The sequence below is a fragment of the Salvelinus alpinus genome, chromosome 3, assembly GCF_045679555.1.
Source record: "Salvelinus alpinus chromosome 3, SLU_Salpinus.1, whole genome shotgun sequence".
In the NCBI taxonomy this organism is placed as follows: domain Eukaryota; kingdom Metazoa; phylum Chordata; class Actinopteri; order Salmoniformes; family Salmonidae; genus Salvelinus; species Salvelinus alpinus.
The window spans coordinates 30670674-30690993 of NC_092088.1; the positions used below are offsets into that span (position 1 = coordinate 30670674).

Here is a 20320-nt window from a genome sequence, read left to right on the forward strand (position 1 = left end):
GTGACATCCAGATGGTGACCAATACTAAGTTATTTCTCCCACGCCCGTCAAAATATGAACATTACTTTCTTTTAAAAGTTTTAACTAGCGCTATGCTGTTGTTGTTCATGCGTTTCCCAAACTAGCTAGCTTGGAAGGGCTCATCAGTATGGGATCAATATCATGCCAAATGTAAATCACCAATACACAAATGTAAATCACTTTCCACAAATGTAAATCACCAATCCACAAATGTAAATCACTTTCCACAAATGTAAATCACTTTCCACAAATGTAATCCACAAATGTAAATCACTATCCACAAACAAACACCCTTTGATTTGTATTTGTAAATCGATATATTGCATTACATTTTTTTTTTATAACTGCAGATATGCAGGTAATTTCCAAGGGCATTAAGTAAAATGTCTGCCATAAAGATTTGCACATAGGATATGGCAAACCTGCAACTCCATATTTGGAAGCGCTTAGGTCACCTGACTTTTTGGCAGTGATTTGATGACAAGAAAAAGACAAGACCTGTGTTCGAATACCCACACTAACATACTGTATACTGCATACTTAAATGAGTATATACTATTAGTTAATTTTAGTATACAGTCGTGGCCAAAAGTTGAGTGACACAAATATTAATTTTCACAAAGTCTGCTGCCTCAGTTTGTATGATGGCAATTTGCATATACTCCAGAATATTATGAAGAGTGATCAGATGAATTGCAATTAATTGCAAAGTCCCTCTTTGCCATGCAAATGAACTGAATCCCCCAAAAACATTTCTACTGCATTTCAGCCCTGCCACAAAGGACCAGCTGACATCATGTCAGTGATTCTCTCGTTAACACAGGTGTGAGTGTTGACGAGGACAAGGCTGGAGATCACTCTGTCATGCTGATTGAGTTCGAATAACAGACTGGAATCTTCAAAAGGAGGGTGGTGCTTGGGATCATTGTTCTTCCTCTGTCAACCATGGTTACCTGCAAGGAAACACGTGCCGTCATCATTGCTTTGCACAAAAAAGGCTTCAAAGGCAATGATATTGCTGCCAGTAAGATTGCACCTAAATTAACCATTTGTCGGATTATCAAGAACTTCAAGGAGAGCGGTTCAATTGTTGTGAAGAAGGCTTCAGGGCGCCCAAGAAAGTCCAGCAAGCGCCAGGACCGTCTCCTAAAGTTGATTCAGCTGCGGGATCAGGGCACCACCAGTACAGAGCTTGCTCAGGAACGGCAGCAGGCAGGTGTGAGTGCATCTGCACGCACAGTGAGGCGAAGACTTTTGGAGGATGGCCTGGTGTCAAGAAGGGCAGCAAAGAAGCCACTTCTCTCCAGGAAAAACATCAGGGACAGACTGATATTCTGCAAAGGGTACAGGGATTGTACTGCTGAGGACTGGGGTAAAGTCATTTTCTCTGATGAATCCCCTTTCCGATTGTTTGGGGCATCCGGAAAAAAGCTTGTCCGGAGAAGACAAGGTGAGCGCTACCATCAGTCCTGTGTCATGCCAACAGTAAAGCATCCTGAGACCATTCATGTGTGGGGTTGCTTCTCAGCCAAGGGAGTGGGCTCACTCACAATTTTGCCTAAGAACACAACCATGAATAAAGAATGGTACCAACACATCCTCCGAGAGCAACTTCTCCCAAGCATCCAGGAACAGTTTGGTGACGAGCAATGCCTTTTCCAGCATGATGGAGCATCTTGCCATAAGGCAAAAGTGATAACTAAGCGGCTCGGGGAACAAAACATCGATATTTTGGGTCCATGGCCAGGAAACTCCCCAGACCTTAATCCCATTGAGAACTTGTGGTCAATCCTCAAGAGGCTGGTGGACAAACAAAAACACACAAATTCTGACAAACTCCAAGCATTGATTATGCAAGAATGAGCTGCCATCAGTCAGGATGTGGCCCAGAAGTTAATTGACAGCATGCCAGGGCGGATTGCAGAGGTCTTGAAAAAGAAGGGTTAACACTGCAAATATTGACTCTTTGCATCAACTTCATGTAATTGTCAATAAAAGCCTTTGACACGTATGAAATGCTTGTAATTATACTTCAGTATTCCATAGTAACATCTGACAAAAATATCTAAAGACACTGAAGCAGCAAACTGTGGAAATTAAAATTTGTGTCATTCTCAAAACTGTTGGCCACAACTGGGCTGTAAATGGAACAGTATCCTTTCAGTTGAGCATGCTAGCTCTTCGCCGGTCTACCGGAAGTTAATGCTGTTGCTATTTTGAATTTTTTTATTCCACCTTTATTTAACCAGGTAGACCAGTTGAGAACAAGTTCTCATTTACAACTGCGACCTGGACAAGATAAAGCAAAGCAGTGCGACAAAAACAGCAACACAGAGTTACACATGGGATAAACAAACGTACAGTCAATAACACAATAGAAAAATCTGTATACAGTGTGTGCAAATGAAGAAAGGAGGTAAGGCAATAAATAGGCCAATAGTGGTGAAGTAATTACAATTTAGCAATTTATACTGGAGTGATATATGTGCAGATGAGGATGTGCAAGTAGAAATACTGGTGTGCAAAAGAGCACAAAAACAAAAATGGGAATGAGGTAGGTAGTTGGTTGGATGGGCTATTTACAGATAGCTATGTACAGTTGCAGCGACCGGTAAGCTGCTCTGACAGCTGATGCTTATAGTTAGTGAGGGAGATATAAGTCTCCAACTTAAGTGATTTTTGCAATTTGTTCCAGTCATTGGCAGCAGAGAACTAAAAGGAAAGGTGGCCAAATGAGGTGTTGGCTTTGGGGATGGCCAGTGAAATATACCTGCTGGAGCTTGTGCTACTGGTGGGTGTTGCTATGGTTACCAGTGAGCTGAGATAAGGTGGAGCTATACCTAGCAAAAAGTTATAGATGACCTGGAGCCAGTGGGTTTGGCGACGAATATGTAGCGAGGACCAGCCAACGAGAGCATACAGGTCGCAGCGGTGGGTAGTATATGGGGCTTTGGTGACAAAATGGATGGCACTGTGATAGACTGCATCCAATTTGAGTGTTGGAAGCTAATTTGTAAATGACATCACCGAAGTCAAGGATAGGTAGGATAGTCAGTTTTACAAGGGTAAGTTTGGCAGCATGAGTGAAGGAGGCTTTGTTGCGAAAAAGGAAGCTGATTGGAGATGCTTAATGTGAGCCTGGAAGGAGAGTTTACAGTCTAGCCAGACACCTAGGTACTTATAGTTGTCCACATATTCCAAGTCAGAACCGTCCAGAGTAGTGATGCTGGTCGGGCGGGCGGGTGCGTCAGCGATTGGTTGAAGAGCATGCATTTCGTTTTACTAGCATTTTAGGGCAGTTGGAGGTCACGGAAGGAGTGTTGTATGGCGTTGAAGCTCGTTTGGAGGTTTGTTAACACAGTGTCCAAAGAAGGGCCAGATGTATACAGAATGGTGTCGTCTGCGTAGAGGTGGATCAAAGAATCACCTGCAGAAAGAGCGACATCATTGATATATACAGAGAAAAGAGAATTGAACGCGAATTGAACCCTGTGGCACCCCCATAGAGGCTATAAACTATCAACATAAAGAAAGTCGCACACTCCATGTATAATCTACCAGCAATTTAATGGGTATTTACCAACGTTTTGGCATGCCGAAGTATAGTTTATTTGCCGTTAGTCAGCACCTCCACACAAACTATTATTCTGGGTGTGCGCCACTTTCCAATCTTTAGGAATCTGACGATACGAAAGAGAGGTTGAACAGACTAGTAATAGAGGTTGCAACAATGGCGGCGGATCATTTTAGGAAGAGAGGGTCCAGATTGTCTAGCCCAGCTGATATGTAGGGATCCAGATTTTGCAGCTCTTTCAGAACATCAGCTGTCTGGATTTGGGTGAAGGAGAAGCGGGGGGGGGGGGGCTTGGGCAAGTTGCTGCGGGGGGTGCAGAGCTGTAAAGTCTATGGAGAATAAGAGCACCTCCTCCCAGCTGCCCACTGCACTGAGACTAGGAAATACTGTCACCACTGATAAATCCACGATAATCGAGAATTTCAATAAGCATTTCTCTACGTCTGGCCATGCTTTCCACCTGGCTACCCCAACCCCGGCCAGCCGTAGAGAAATGCTTATTGAAATTCTCGATTATCGTGGATTTATCAGTGGTGACAGTGTTTCCTAGTCTCAGTGCAGTGGGCAGCTGGGAGGAGGTGCTCTTATTCTCCATAGACTTTACAGTGTCCCAAAACTTTTTGGAATGAGTGCTGCAGGAAGCAAATTTCTGTTTGAAAAAGCTAGCCTTTGCTTTCCTAACTGACTGTGTGTATTGGTTCTTGACTTCCCTGAAAGTTGCATATCTCAGGAACTATTCGATTCTAGTGCAGTACGCCACAGGGTGTTTTTGTGCTGGTCAAGGGCAGTCAAGTCTGGAGTGAACCGAGGGCAATATCTGTTCTTAGTTCTACATTTTTTGAAAGGGGCATGCTTATGTAAGATGGTGAGGAAAGCACTTTTAAAGAACAACCAGGCATCCTCTACTGACAGGATGAGGTCAATATCCTTCCAGGATACCTGGGCCAGGTCGATTAGAAAGGCCTGCTCGCAGAAGTGTTTTAGGGAGTGTTTGACAGTGATGAGGGGTGGTCCGCGATGACAGCGGACCCGTAACGGACGCAGGCAGTGAGGCAGTGATCGCTGAGATCCTGGTTGAAAACAGCAGAGGTGTATTTAGAGGGCAAGTTGGTCAGGGTGATATCTATGAGGGTGCCATGCAAATGAACTGAATCCCCACAAAACGGCCAGGGTGTTAAGCATATCCCAATTTAGGTCACCTAACAGTACGAACTCTGACGATAGATGGGGGGCAATCAAATCACATATCGTTTCCAGGGCACAGCTGGGAGCTGAGGGGGGTCTATAACAAGCGGCAATAGTGAGGGACTTATTTCTGGAGAGATGGATCTTTAAAAGAAGAAGCTCGAACTGTTTGGGCATAGACCTGGATAGTATGACAGAACCCTGCAGGCTGTCTCTACAGTAGATTGCAATTCTTCCCCCTTTAGCAGTTCTGTTTTGACGAAAATTGTTGTAATTTTTGGTGGCCTTCCTAAGCCAGGATTCAGACACGGCTAGGACATCAGGGTTGGCGGAGTGTGCTAAAGCAGTGAATAAAGCAAACTTAGGAAGGAGTCTTCTGATGTAAACATGCATGAACCAAAGGCTTTTACGGTTGCAGAAGTCAGAAAATGAGAGCGCCTGGGGACACACAGAGCCTGGGTTAACCTCTACATCACCAGAGGAACAGAGGAGGATTAGGATGAGGGTACGGCTAAAGGCTATAAGAACTGGTCGTCTAGTGCTTTGGGAACAGAGAATAAAAGGAGCAGATTTCTGGGTGTGGTAGGATAGATTCAGGGCATAGTGTACATACAAGAGTATGGTAGGGTGCGAGTACAGTGGGGGTAAACCTAGGCATTGAGTGACGATGAGAAAGGTTGCATCTCTGGAGGCGCCAGTTAAGCTAGGTGCGGTCTCCGCATGTGTGGGGGGTGGGACAATGGGGATATCTGAGGCATGTTGAGCAGGACTAGGGGCTCCGCAGTAAAATAAAACAATGAGACCTGCCCTAAACAACAGTATACAAGGCCTATTGACATTAGAGAGAGGCATAAAGCAATCACAGGTGTTGATTGGGAGAGCTAAGACAACAATGGGTGAGACAACAACAGGTAAACAGCTAGGACAACAACAACAACAACGGGTAAATGGGCAGAGAGGGTCAGTTAGCTACACATAGGGCCTGAGTTCGAGGCTGGGGCCGACAGATAAACAAAATTTAATATCGTGTTAATGAACAGTCCAGCAGGCATCAGCTGTGTAGCCGAGTGATCATAGGGTCCAATGAGCAGCAATAGATGAAACGCAGCCGTTCGGTAGTTGATTACTACGCTAGGTGAGCGGGAGACACAGTGTTCAGGAAGCTAGCAGGCTGGGGCTAGCAAATGGATCTTCACCACATCCACGATCCACGTCAGCAGATCAGCAGACCAGTCGTGATGGATCCGTGGGGCTCCGTGTCGACAAAGGCTCCAGGCCAAATTGGCAAGAGAGGTATTGTAGTTGGTGTACTTTGTTTGCTAGCCGGGAGATGGGCCTAGCTTGAGGCTAGCTCGAGGCTAACTAGTGCATGCTTCTGGACAAGGGCGTTAACCATAATAGCCACTTGGTAGCAGCTAGCTAGCTGTGAAGATCCGATGTAATGGTCCAGAGCTTGCGGCAGGAATCCGGTGATGTAGTGGGGGAAAAAAGCAGTCCCATATGCTCAGGGCTGATATCACACTGTGCAGACTGGCAGGTATTATCCGGGCTAAAGCGGCTGGTGTCCGTGCTAAAGGTAAACACCGCTAGCAGTGGCTAACAATGACTAAATAGCTAGTAGCTAATTAGCTGCCAACTTCTGATGGCTAGCTTCTGATGGAGGTTCCAGTTATAAGGTCTAAAAAAAAATGCAGATCCGTACCATATTGGGTGAGGCAGGTTGCAGGAAGGTATATTTAATTTAAAAATGGAAAAAAGAGATTGAAATATAATGAAATGTATACAAAAAAAATACATATTTACATGGAACAAAAACAAATACGTCTTACTGCTGCGCAATCTTGGAAAAATAATTTCAACCTCTTGCTAGCTAGTTAGCATAACAAATTACTAGTTAAACATTTTACGACTTTGGGTGTGTTCTTCAATTCAATCTGGAGTGCCAGAGTGTGCTCGTAGATTCAGTTGTCAGATTGTCCGTTTGTAACTCCAGAGTGTTTCGCTCTCGGAGCGCACACTGGACGCTTTGGCCATGGATTAGGGTTGATTTGAGCGTTCTGACCTTACAACAGCAGTCAAGCACTCAAGCTAACATTGGCTAGCTTACTAGCTACAAATGAGAGTGACCACTCTGACCATTTTTTATCGCCCTAGCAGAGCTGGTTAGGCAGTTTTCATGTTATCCAGAGCGTTGGTGAGTAAATGTGTTGCTGGCAACAATTGAATGACACGTTTTTCCTGTTAACTGACACCGGCCATATTCAACCATAAATCCATTATTCTGCGCTCTGGTACACTCAGACGAGAGTGCTTTGAAATCGGAGTAGATAGCCAGAGCGAATTTACGAAAGCACCCGAATGTCCATTTAAGAACGCACAACGACTATACCATTTAGCTAAGCTAAGAATGACGGGAATAATCAAGTCAATAAACGTTGGGTAGTTAGTTAGCCTATAGTTAATATACTGGCAAGTTTGATGTATAAGTGGCCAACTAACGTTAGGTAGCTAGCTAACATACCGGTGCATACTGCTGTACTTATATGCTATGTGGTTTGTAAGGACAGCGTAGCTAACAAATTGTCAGCCAACAACGTGTAAGGTAACTTATTTGAAAAGTAATTACTTTATTACATTGCTCAACATTTTGTTAACATTTGTCATAATTAGTTAAAGCAATGAATTTGTATCCGCTTTCATTGGACTTCGGCTGCATATTTTCCAGCATTTTCTTTAAATCTGAAAACGATGTGAAGCCACGCACGTTTCCTGAAGAATTTCATTATGGGCTCTAATGTACGGAAATAGTGTCCTCTGCGTGTATCCTTCATATTTTGGCGAATTTAGTAAGACATCAGGGAACTTTTGGCATACTAACTATATCCATCATATGACCAATAAGCATACTATATACTCAATTCACATCACAAATAGTACGGTTAGTGTGGGTAGTATGAGTATTCGAACACAGATAAGAAGTTCTCACGCGTAGAAAGCGATTTCTGTAAATCGCTGGCAGCCTCTCGTTCGGCCATGTTGATGCCTGCCTTTCAAGGCTGCATAAATTATATTATGGTAACCATAATACACTGCTCAAAAAAATAAATGGAACACTAAAATAACACATCCTAGATCTGAATGAATGAAATATTCTTATTAAATACTTTTTTCTTTACATAGTTGAATGTGCTGACAACAAAATCACAAAAAAATTATCAATGGAAATCAAATTTATCAACCCATGGAGGTCTGGATTTGGAGTCACACTCAAAATTAAAGTGGAAAATCACACTACAGGCTGATCCAACTTTGATGTAATGTCCTTAAAACAAGTCAAAATGAGGCTCAGTAGTGTGTGTGGCCTCCGCGTGCCTGTATGACCTCCCTACAACGCCTGGGCATGCTCCTGATGAGGTGGCGGATGGTCTCCTGAGGGATCTCCTCCCAGACCTGGACTAAAGCATCCGCCAACTCCTGGACAGTCTGTGGTGCAACGTGGCGTTGGTGGATGGAGCGAGACATGATGTGCTCAATTGGATTCAGGTCTGGGGAACGGGCGGGCCAGTCCATAGCATCAATGCCTTCCTCTTGCAGGAACTGCTGACACACTCCAGCCACATGAGGTCTAGCATTGTCTTGCATTAGGAGGAACCCAGGGCCAACCGCACCAGCATATGGTCTCACAAGGGGTCTGAGGATCTCATCTCGGTACCTAATGGCAGTCAGGCTACCTCTGGCGAGCCCATGGAGGGCTGTGTGGCCCCCCAAAGAAATGCCACCCCACACCGCCAAACCGGTCATGCTGGAGGATGTTGCAGGCAGCAGAACGTTCTCCACGGCGTCTCCAGACTGTCACGTCTGTCACATGTGCTCAGTGTGAACCTGCTTTCATCTGTGAAGAGCACAGGGCGCCAGTGGCGAATTTGCCAATCTTGGTGTTCTCTGGCAAATGCCAAACGTCCTGCACGGTGTTGGGCTGTAAGCACAACCCCCACCTGTGGACGTCGGGCCCTCATACCACCCTCATGGAGTCTGTTTCTGACCGTTTGAGCAGACGCATGCACATTTGTGGCCTGCTGGAGGTCATTTTGCAGGGCTCTGGCAGTGCTCCTCCTTGCACAAAGGCGGAGGTAGCGGTCCTGCTGCTGGGTTGTTGCCCTCCTACGGCCTCCTCCACGTCTCCTGATGTACTGGCTTGTCTCCTGGTAGCGCCTCCATGCTCTGGACACTACGCTGACAGACACAGCAAACCTTCTTGCCACAGCTCGCATTGATGTGCCATCCTGGATGAGCTGCACTACCTGAGCCACTTGTGTGGGTTGTCTCATGCTACCACTAGAGTGAAAGCACCGCCAGCATTCAAACGTGACCAAAACATCAGCCAGGAAGCATAGGAACTGAGAAGTGGTCTGTGGTCACCACCTGCAGAACCACTCCTTTATTGGGGGTGTCTTGCTAATCGCCTATAATTTCCACCTGTTGTCTATTCCATTTGCACAACAGCATGTGAAATTTATTGTCAATCAGTGTTGCTTCCTAAGTGGACAGTTTGATTTCACAGAAGTGTGATTGACTTGGAGTTACATTGTGTTGTTTAAGTGTTCCCTTTATTTTTTTGAGCAGTGTATATATCAGGCGTCTTATTCTGGTGACATGGCGATCAATGCCTGGCTGCCCTTTGATAAATAGAAATAATCTTGCTCTTATCCATAATAATCTCATCATGTAGGCTAGCCTAGCTGCATTGTATTTGCAAGCTGTTGGCTGGAGTGCATGTGCCCAGACCAGAGTGGGCACATTTGCTATATAATGCAACAGTTTTTGTGACAAAACCATCAGTAGAGTTGAAATGGCTTTTTTTTCAGTACATGGCAATTTAACCTCAAATTCTTTCTGTGTACTATGTCTTCAACCACAGCCTTTTATCCGCAACAAGTCAGTTTGATGGAAATGAAAATGCACATTGTTTTTATGCAGATTTTATAATAGTCACATGAAAATCTGTCGCCAATTGGATGGAAATCTAGCTACTGCAACCAACACATCTCGTCTTCGACGACTATGTTTTACTTTGGCTGTGTAAGTGTCACTTTTCTTCCTTCTTAACAAGCGTACTAAAATTGGGCACAAACAAACCAAATGCCCACCTTAAACACAACACCTCTAACTTTTTAAATTCAGCAGTAAATATTGTTGTAGTCATTCTAGTGCTCGGCCAAACACCACTTCACAGCTCCCACTCTGTGCTGCTGCATCCTCCACAGACGGGCCTTTTCTGCAATATTTAATAAAACTAAGTTATGATTTTTAGAAATAGCGTAAGACACTGCTTGTAGTTTGTGCTATTTTAAGCAATAAGGCCAGAGGAGGTGTGGTACATGGCCAATATACCACGGCTAAGGGCTGTTCTTAGGCACAACGCAACGCCTTAGCCGCGGTTTATTGGCCATATATCACAAACCCCCGAAGAGCCTTATTGCTATTAGAAACGGGTTACCAATGTAATTAGAGCAGTAAAATGAAATGTTTTGTCATGCCCGTGGTATACGGTCTGATATACCATGTCTTTCAGCCAATCAGAATTCAGGGCTCAAACCACCCAGTTTATAATGGACCATATGTACTTGACTGACATGTTTTTAAATTGCTGAATGTATTTATGATGGTTGATTAAGTAACTTCTGGCAATGGATATAGTAAAAATGTTTACACGATTACAAAAATATAAAAAATATTTAAAATCATGACCATGTCCTGGCATTCTCATATGTGCCCTGTAATAACAATAAACATGAAATAATTTCTCATATTGTTACCAGTTGAAACCACAGAGCCCAGATGGCATCAATCCAGAGCCAAGAGCAACCACTGACTGTTGGCAGTTATTCCATTGGTTTGGAAGAATGAGACTGTGGGAAGGCAAAGAAGCAGGGTGGAATCCACAAATCCAACCCTAACGGGTCCTTACCAGGATTTTGGTGAGTTTTTGTACCATCTTGGGGTGTGTAGAGGTGAGCACTGGGCTTGGTGGGAAGCCAAGCGGGTGAGAGGTCTGGGTTGGGGGTTAAGAAGTCAAACATTAACTTTCCCTTGACCCCATAAGATGCGGATTTGGGCAAGCAGTGTGGAATGTAAGTTGAAGGTGAGATATCTTTCTTTTTGCGTCCCTTTTTTTGAAAGCATACAAAGAGTCACTCATCCTCTGTCTGTGTGTGTGTATATACGCTGAGATCATGGAAATTCTTTCACATGCGAAAGGAGCTAAGAAATCAGAGGACAGAGGAGTTAATCTCATTTCATATTTTCGCTCTTGCTGTCATGTTGTGTGATCTACCAATTTGTCACAAGTTGTCATTTCGTGCCTAGTAATCAATGAGATGCACAGCTCAAAAGTATTAACGGAGTATCTCGAAGAATAGTCTGGATTGGATTATATAGTACCTGATGTGTACGACTGGGTATGCAACTCCAGTTCTATGAGTGGAGCGGAGCCCCATAGGGGGTTTCACTCCTATTGGTTTATCCCGCTGCCTAAGCAGCACAGCCTGAAAATATAATTATGCACGCGCCTCAGCCAATGGGAGCCCAGCTGGCCCTACACATCAGCCTCCCGAAAAGTCTTCAGCGAGACCCCGGGGGTCGGTCAGAGCCTGAAGCCCAATTGGGCTCCGCTCCACTCATAGAACTGGAGTTACATACCCAGCATCTATCATTCTATATCGTGGAGCTCCGCCCTATAAGTGGGCTTCGCTCCTATTGGTTTAGGGCGGCGCAAGCACACCGGAATATACTCCCTGCCGGTCCCAACACTTCCCACATAATGAAAAGTTATTTAATGTGTAAACTGTTTGGTAGTTTGTCTTTCACTGTGTTACATTAAGAGGTGAAAATAATGTCTTCACCTCAGGTTCCTACCTCTAGACTAGAGTCTAGACTGATCCATGTTGAAAATATTTTTAAAAAGTGGTGTATAGTCAACCCTTTGTCTGTGATATATGAATTACTAAACTTTGTTGTAGAGTGTGTAGTTTGGAGATATTGCTCCTTATTGTAACAAGTTATATTCCCGGTAGTTGTACTGAAGGGATGCAAGTCTTACATTGGTGCAAGGCAGCATATAATTTTTTAGAAAGGTACAGTTTACCAATTTAGCTTGCTTTTTTTGTCCAATTGTAAACATTGTTAAGACAAGCTTACTAAGGCTGATTGCCCACAAGTCAGTGCTAAGCAACTGCTTTGGTTTAAGTGCACTGTGTTGGCTTCTTTTTCCCATGTATCCAACCTTGGTGATGCACCATGTGGAGCCCATCAGTCACTGTCCTATTTGGGGAACCCCCTTCTCTAAGTCTAAGCGTTAATGTACTTTAAGTGTCCAAGTGTGTGTACACCATGGCCAAGGAATTGGGAAAAGGGAGGAGCATCTCCAAAATGGGAACGTCCACAGCCAGAGAGGTGATGAGAGGAGGGGCACCTGAAACAACAGTGTATATGAAGCCCTCACATGCACAGAATATGCCAACAGTAGAGCAGCTGCATTCCCTTTTCTGCTGGTGTCTCTCTCTCTCTCTCTTGGCTTTTTTTATTCTGTTGGGTCTCCACCATGTTGGGAGGGCTACTTCTACGGACTTTGCTGGTCCTTTGGCTGGCGCATAGTGCACACCTGAAGAACAATGGTAAGTGGAAGAGTTGTGGAAAGAGAGAAAGGGTCTGTCACATATTTCTCCGAAGTATCAGTGGTTTTGATGGCTAAGTAGATTGGAGCATGGTGCTGGTAACACCAGGGTTGTGGGTTCAATTCCTGGAGGGGCCACATACAGTATGTGACACTTAATGTTGCCAGTTCTGTAAGTTGCTTTTGGATGAAAGTATCTCCATGATGCCAATCTACTGACAATCCTCTGAGAGATACTCACAGATGGCAATATGTAAGTGCTACCCTTGAGTTTAGAATGCACTGGCACAGGGAACAGGGAATGGCTGTAGTTATAGACCTTGCGGAAATATAATTGGTTACAAATCCTTCTACGATCTTTTTGATTCTTAGACATTCCTTTTAATTTATTTCTGCACAGAGGCTATTCTTTGAGTCTTGAATTGCACCTTCATTTGCAAATATTGTATTGGGCTTAATATTGATTTGTTACCTTGGATGTCAGTATGCAGGGGAAATGGTGTAGCTATCCTACACTAGTCTTACATTTTTATGGTGGCATTTTGATAATTTAGATTAGTATATAATTGCTGATGGATTTTATTCCAGTAAATGTTTACAATTGAACTTTCTTTGAAGAATTTCATGAAGTCAGTAGTTTGTCAGTGGTATGTCTGCTATGACAAGGTGCAACGCTCCATGACCCACAGCTTTTGAGTTATGAGCGTCGAGACATGTGGCCAGCAGTTATGATGCTGTGGCTCAGTAGCAGTTGGCGCTGAGGTGGTTGTCTCTGTTTTATGTTTGTGTAAGCCCCCCATGGCTACCTTTGGCTATTTGCAGTGTGGGTATACTTGTGTCACTCAAATACAATTCTTAAGATGTGGACATATTGGTTTCTGTGGTTTAGTTCAAGTAAACAGCTGTGAGGTAAATCCACCTGTTGCTACTCATTGCTCATTCATAAGGCATTATACTGTACACGTTTATGCAACATTAAACTTGGTATACAGTACTACTTGTATAAACCTCGCACATCAACTTTTAAAAAGCACATTTTAAAAATATGTCTTTCTATCAGGCAGTTTTCCAGCAGACTCAAAATGGTTGATAATAAAACTCCGGATCATTAGAGGATCAAGATGATGATAACAAAAGGAGTTTATAGATACTTGACAAGTCTTTTTATGTATTATGACCATATTATAAGGTATTACACTCGTTATCTAGGTCGAAATACGATTTTCAACCTAGCCTGTTGTAAAGGTCCTTTCCATTTGTTTGGCAAACATGTCAGTTTCACTTGGAGCAGTTAATTACCATTTTAAAAAAAACTTGGATTGGTTTTTAAGGAGCCAGACACCTACAGTACATGTATAAAAATTCTGGATGTGTGCCCTCTAAGACCTGATGTGAGATGCACCGTTATTTAGATTGTCATACAAAAGGGGTGTGGTAACTAGGCATGCGTATTGAAACACTTGGAGATGGGTGGTATGCTGCATGGGGATTCAAATACGTCTCGAGTCTGCAAACAATATAAAATCAAATCACATGTGCCGAATACAACAGATGTAGACCTTACAGTGAAATGCTTACTTACTAGCCCCTAATCAACAATGCAGTTAAAAAAAATATGGAATAAGAAATAAAAGTAACAAGTAATTCAAGAGCAGCAGTAAAATAACAATAGCGAAACTATATACAGGGGGGTACCGGTACAGAGTCAATGTGCGGGGGCACCGGTTAGTTGAGGTAATATGTACATGTAGGTAGAGTTCTTAAAGTGACTATGCATAGATGATAACAGAGTAGCAGCGGTGTAAAAGAGGGGGAGGGGGGGGGCAATGCAAATAGTCTGGGTAGCCATTTGATTAGGTGTTCACGAGACTTATGGCTTGTGGGTAGAAGCTGTTTAGAAGCCTCTTGGACCTAGACTTGGTGCTCCGGTACCACTTGCCGTGCGGTAGCAGAGAGAACAGTCAATGACTAGGGTGGCTGGAGTCTTTGACAATTTTAAGGGCCTTCCTCTGACACCGCCTGGTATAGAGGTCCTGGATGGAAGGAAGCTTGGCCCCAGTGATGTACTGGGCCGTTTGGACTACCCTCTAGTGTCTTGCGGTCAGAGGCCAAGCAGTTGCCATACCAGGCAGTGATGCAACCAGTCAGGATGCTCTCAATGGTGCAGCTGTAGAACCTTTTGAGGATCTGAGGACCCATGCCAAGTCTTTTCAGTCTCCTGAGGGGGAATAGGTTTTGTCGTGCCCTCTTCACGACTGTCTTGGTGTGCTTGGACCATGTTAGTTTGTTGGTGATGTGCACACCCAGGAACTTGAAGCTCTCAACCTGCTCCACTGCAGCCCCGTCGATGAGAATGGGGGCGTGCTCGGTCCTCTTTTTCCTGTAGTCCACAATCATCTCCTTTGTCTTGATCACGTTGAGGGAGAGGTTGTTGTCCTGGCACCACACGGCCAGGTCTCTAACCTCCTCCCTATAGGCTGTCTCGTCGTTGTCGGTGATCAGGCCTACCACTGTTGTGTCATTGGCAAACGTAATGATTGTGTTGGAGTCGAGCCTAGCCGTGCAGTCGTGAGTGAACAGGGAGTACAGGAGGGGACTGAGCACGCGCCCCTGAGGGGCCCCTGTGTTGGGGATCAGCGTGGCGGATGTGTTGATACCTACCCTTACCATCTGGGGACGGGTGTTTGGTCCCAGGGTCCTTAGCTTATTGATGAGCTTTGAGGGCACTATGGTGTTTAACGCTGAGCTGTAGTCAATGAATAGCATTCTCACATAGGTGTTCCTTTTTGCGCTGGAGATGAATTTAGAAAATATTATGCTGGACACATGCAGTGTATGTTTCTATGCAATATATTATTCTGAAAGTCAAGACAACATTCAATGTAATGATTTTTTTTTTAATGATGCCAGATACTGTTGATCTGTTCAAAAGTATGAATTACGTTCAAGATGGTGGCATTTGCATAGGCCTTCTTTCATTTATTCATTATTTCATATGATTGCAAGAAGGGTGTTAAACGGGCAAAGATTGTCTTCTTTTAAATCTATTTTCAAACTTTTAAAAGATGGCTTTTAATTGATTGGCATGTAAACAGTGAATATAGTATACAGTATTGATTACTTGGTGTGGGTTTTATCGAACCTTTAATCTTTATATTTTACTCATTGATAGTTTCACTGTATGTTGTCTTCACCTGTTTATTTATATATATATATATATACCCATTGATTCTTGAAGAATATAACTTATAATTGCCTCATGAGCTTAGTTCAACTGTCATTCCCCATCAGAACTCAAAATATGAGCTTGTTTTACTCCTTTTTTTGTGAACATTGTAAACGTAAACAAACACTGTATAGCCTTAAAACATGGTTAAGACTATAATCTTGATATCATGGATGGTTAGACCCTATATCCATAGCTCTGGCTATGAGTTTGAGAGTGGTTCAATTTCTCCAGCCCGATCCCTCAGCTAGTGGTTATTGTACATTAACAAATTGTAATATTTTCAATTTTTTGTGTGTGTGCAAAGCACTTTGAACTGCTGTGTGTAAAGTGGTATCGAAATAGTAATTACAATTAGTATTACTAAAAGTATTTTCTACACAATTACATGTAATTTTGTTGAAAGATGGAGCTAGTATTACTTCATGAAACTGTCCAGTCCACATGCCTGAATGAAGACGACGGAGAAGGCAAAGAAGAGAGAAATCTCTAACAAATGCTGGTGTTTACCTGTCACATTTCAAACGATCATGTCAAATTGAAGAAAGACAAACATCTGAGTGATGCTTGCTGTGCAACTCTTAAGTGAATTTCTGTGGCCCTCAAGTTCTCTTGTGGTCATGCGAAACAACCATATATTCCTTTCCCACTGGTTCTCTTTCTTGAAATCAAAGGCAGCTAAGCTTTGGTGGCAGCGACAGTCTAAATTTGACATCTCACTGTGAGAAAATAGATTTTACTACTTGTACACAGTCCCTATATTGAGGGATTTTCCCCTAGTGTCAATGGATCTCATTTCTCTTAAATGATCTGCAAAATGCAGACTCACACAGGAATGTCATAGTTTTTATATTTGACATACATTTTCATCATTAAAAAGTAGCCAATCAGTTTCTCCAAATGTCCTGTTGATTAGTTAATGTGAGATTACATCACTGTCACAATGTGACACCTTTTACATTTTTGCTGATGTAATTTGTGATTCCCAATTGTAGGATATAGACTGGCACCGGCAGCTGTTGTGCCCGATGGACGTGGCCCTCAACCCAACCCATTATGCTTTATCTTAAAACCTTTTATTTTCCCATTTTAGGAAATGGTGGGGGTGTTGGAAGGGTGTTGATGCCATCCAATGGATATGGATACAAGGGAAATGGTAAGTTGTGTGAAGAGGTTGCTGTGGGCTACTTGCTCTGTACATTATGTGCATTAGGGTAAATGTGTGATAACTGGTAGTCTGACCTGGGTCAAATCATTTCAAATACTTTGAACATTTGCTCAAGTCTGCCTGGAGAGCAGAGTTTGCAATTTTTTGACATTTCTATTGGTGCATTAATCCAGACAAGCTCAAACAAAGTGTTTGAAACAATTTTCAAGTATTTGAAACCTAGGTCTAATGGTAATAACAGTTGCCATACTAATTGTAGGATATTCAACTAGGCAAGTCAGTTAAGAACAAATTCTTATTTACAATGATGGCCTACCCCGGCCAAACCCTAACCCGGACGACGCTGGGCCAATTGTGTGCCACCCTATGGGACTTTCTATCACGGCCGGTTGTGATACAGCCTGGAATCGAACCTGTAGTGACACTTCTTGCACTGTGATGCAGTGCCTTAGACCGCTGCGTCACTCGGGAGCCCAGTGGTGCAACAAATTATCAGGGGGCTCAACCTAATGGTATATGATTTTTTTTCATTGTGAATCTGCTTTATTTTGTCGGAGAGGGTCAAGTTTGTGAAACAACGTTGTATAATCATGTTTGGTATAACACTGTATGATCCCAATTGAAGTTTATGGTGCTTGAGGTGGACTGCCCAATGGACAGGGGGCTAAACCCAATGGTAAATCCACCCTATTTTGTGTGTGTTTAAGGCACACAGGCCACCCTTTTCTGATATTTTTTCACTACTACTTTTTACTGCTCTTTTGACCAATCAGATCAGTGCTTTGCCAATAATTGGGCAAAAGATCAGAATGGGCTGCTTGTGTAAACGCAGCCTAAGAGTTTACATCCTACTGTATATCAACAACTTGAATGCTTGACTATTGACCAGTAGGTGTCATGTCTTAATCATTGTCTTGTAAACATTGTCAAATCAGCATATGGGTCGTTCCAACAAATTAATACCTTTTGTGTCCCTTTTGAAATTATAAGTTAGAAATTGTGCTCCAATATTGAATGTTAAAGGAAGTTCCCATTAATATACTGTATACCACATGGAAACATGAAATAAATCAGATTTTGCATATGAATGAAGACTTGCTAAAGTGCCAAAATTCAGCATTTTGACATGTTCCACTGTTTACCCTGTTATTTCTCTGAAGATGTGAACCCACTTAACCCCAACATTTCCCCCAATTCTCATCATTGTAAAGCCCTCGTTATTTTGTTGCTTTGACAGTCATTTCTGAAGATGATGATTTATTTAATGTGATTAGTTATTCATCTAATCGCATGAAATGTCTGTCCCTCATTTTAAGTGCCTAAGAACACCAACGTAACCTATCTGAACGACTACCGCCCCGCAGCACTCACATCTGTAGCCACGCAGTGCTTTGAAAGGCTGCTCATGGCTCACATTAACGCCATCATCCTCGACACCCTGGACCCACTCCAATTCGCATACCTCCCCAACAGATCCATAGATGACTCAATCTCTATTGCACTCCACACTTCTCTTTCCCACCTGGACTAAAGGAATACCTACGTGAGAATGTTGTTCATTGACTACAGCTCCACGTTCAACACCATAGTGCCCTCCAAGGTCATCACGAAGCTAAGGACCCTGGGACCGAACACCTCCCTCTGCAACTGGATCCTGGACTTCCTGACGAGCCGCCCCCACGTGGTGAGGGTAGGCAATAACACATCTGCCATGCTGATCCTCAACACGTGGGGACTCTCAGTGGTGCGTGCTCAGTCCCCTCTTGTACTCCCTGTTCACCCATGACTGTGTGGCCGCACACGACTACAACACCACATCATTAAGTTTGCCGACGACTCGGCGGTGGTAGGGCTGATCACCGACGACGATGAGACAGCCTATAGGGAGGAGGTCAGAGATCTGGCAGTGTGGTGCCAGGACAACAACCTCTCCCTCAATATGGGCAATACAAAGGAGCTTATCTTAGACTACAGGAAACGGAGTGCCGAACCACCCCCATTTACATCTACGGGGCTGTAGTGGAGCGGGTCAAGAGCGTCAAGTTCCTCGGTGTCCACATCACTAAGGACCTATCGTGTTCCAATCACACCAAGACAGTTGTGAAGAGGGCACGAAAATGCCTCTTCCCCCTCAGGATATGGTGAAACTATTCCTTTTTAAATATATATAAAAAAATATATATATATTGTACATCTAATAGTCAAATCATAGTGTAAAAGCAGATGAGCTGGTTCTACTCTTTTGGGCCATTTTCTGATGTTTTGTGGTGGAAAACTGAGCGGGTCAAGCATAAGGTGTTAACTATATATAGGCTAGAAATGTTTTATAATTATTTATTTTTTGCATTCAATTGCCCCTCCCTGTTGCACCCAACAAGCTTCCATTCCCCCTGTCACAAGGGGATTTATGGCTGATTTTAAGATGAAATCGTCAACCCTGTTACAGTCAACCCTGTTACGGTCAACCATGTTACTTTATTTGGCACTTAATAGACACTTACAATAGTCATGTTTTCATTTAACCTCTTGAAATGGGACAACGTGTTTTTTTATTAAGTTGTACATGTGCTCTTTATGATAATGTTAAAATTAGGTGAAATAAAACCTTTTTTAGGTTACACTACCCCAAAAATACTCATTTGGTGGAACGAACCATATGTTTAACTTTTATACCTGTAATGCCAATGCTAACATTTTATGTGTTCGTAATTTTCATATGTTACACAGTATATGTTGGTAACACCTGGGTGTTCTTTAGGTTACAGTGCTGGAGCTGGTGTGCCCAATGGAAACGGTGCCAAACCCAATGGTAAATACTCACTTTGCACTGTGTTTCTCTGTTTACATTATGTTTCTTGCGCAATACTACAGTCGGAAAACATGTTTTGGTTGGTGTTGAATTGATGACCTCATCAGTGTATGTACAGCAGGGTTGGTGGGGTGTGACACGTTGTTTCATGAGAGTTGAGTTTATTCAATGGCTAAATTACATATGGAGGGTTTACACCTGTGGCGTGCAGCGATTTAATCTACATGCAATGTTTGTTTGATTTCTATAGGCTACGGTGCTCCTGCAGCTGTGTCCAATGGAAATGGTGCTAAACTCAATGGTTAATCTCCCTTTTTTCTTCCATGCCAATTTCTTGTGCTAAAGCAAGTAGTCTGCATTAGTACTTTTTTCAGGGATTCAGTAAGTGATAGAACTTTGATCATTAGTTTTAATCTCTCATCTCTAGGTTATTATGGCGCTTCTGCAGCTGTGCCAAATGGAAATGGTGCTAAACCCAATGGTAAATTACCTACTTATCTGTACTATGTCATATCGGATGTATTTGTTGAGATCTGGTACAATTATGCATTTTCTATAACACTTTGACATCCCTGTTGAAGGATATGGTGCTCCAGCTGCTGTACCCTATGGTCAAAAGTCAAAAGGTAAATCACGATTTCTTTTCTTTGAGTATCAATTTTGTG

The 20320-nt window shown here is 43.1% G+C and overlaps 1 protein-coding gene across 20 annotated transcripts in view; it reads left to right on the forward strand.

Annotated features, from left to right (window-relative positions):
* The first annotated feature begins 12278 nt into the window (after positions 1-12278).
* Positions 12279-20320, forward strand: part of cmn (calymmin) — a 71819-nt gene continuing 63777 nt past the window's right edge. For all 20 annotated transcript variants that reach the window (XM_071390998.1, XM_071390997.1, XM_071391012.1 and 17 more), the window contains exons 1-6: positions 12279-12453; positions 16772-16834; positions 19605-19655; positions 19906-19956; positions 20083-20136; positions 20237-20281. In XM_071390998.1, the coding sequence (XP_071247099.1) occupies positions 12381-12453; positions 16772-16834; positions 19605-19655; positions 19906-19956; positions 20083-20136; positions 20237-20281 (337 nt within the window). In that variant the 5' untranslated portion in view covers positions 12279-12380. The remainder of the gene's footprint in view (positions 12454-16771; positions 16835-19604; positions 19656-19905; positions 19957-20082; positions 20137-20236; positions 20282-20320) is intronic.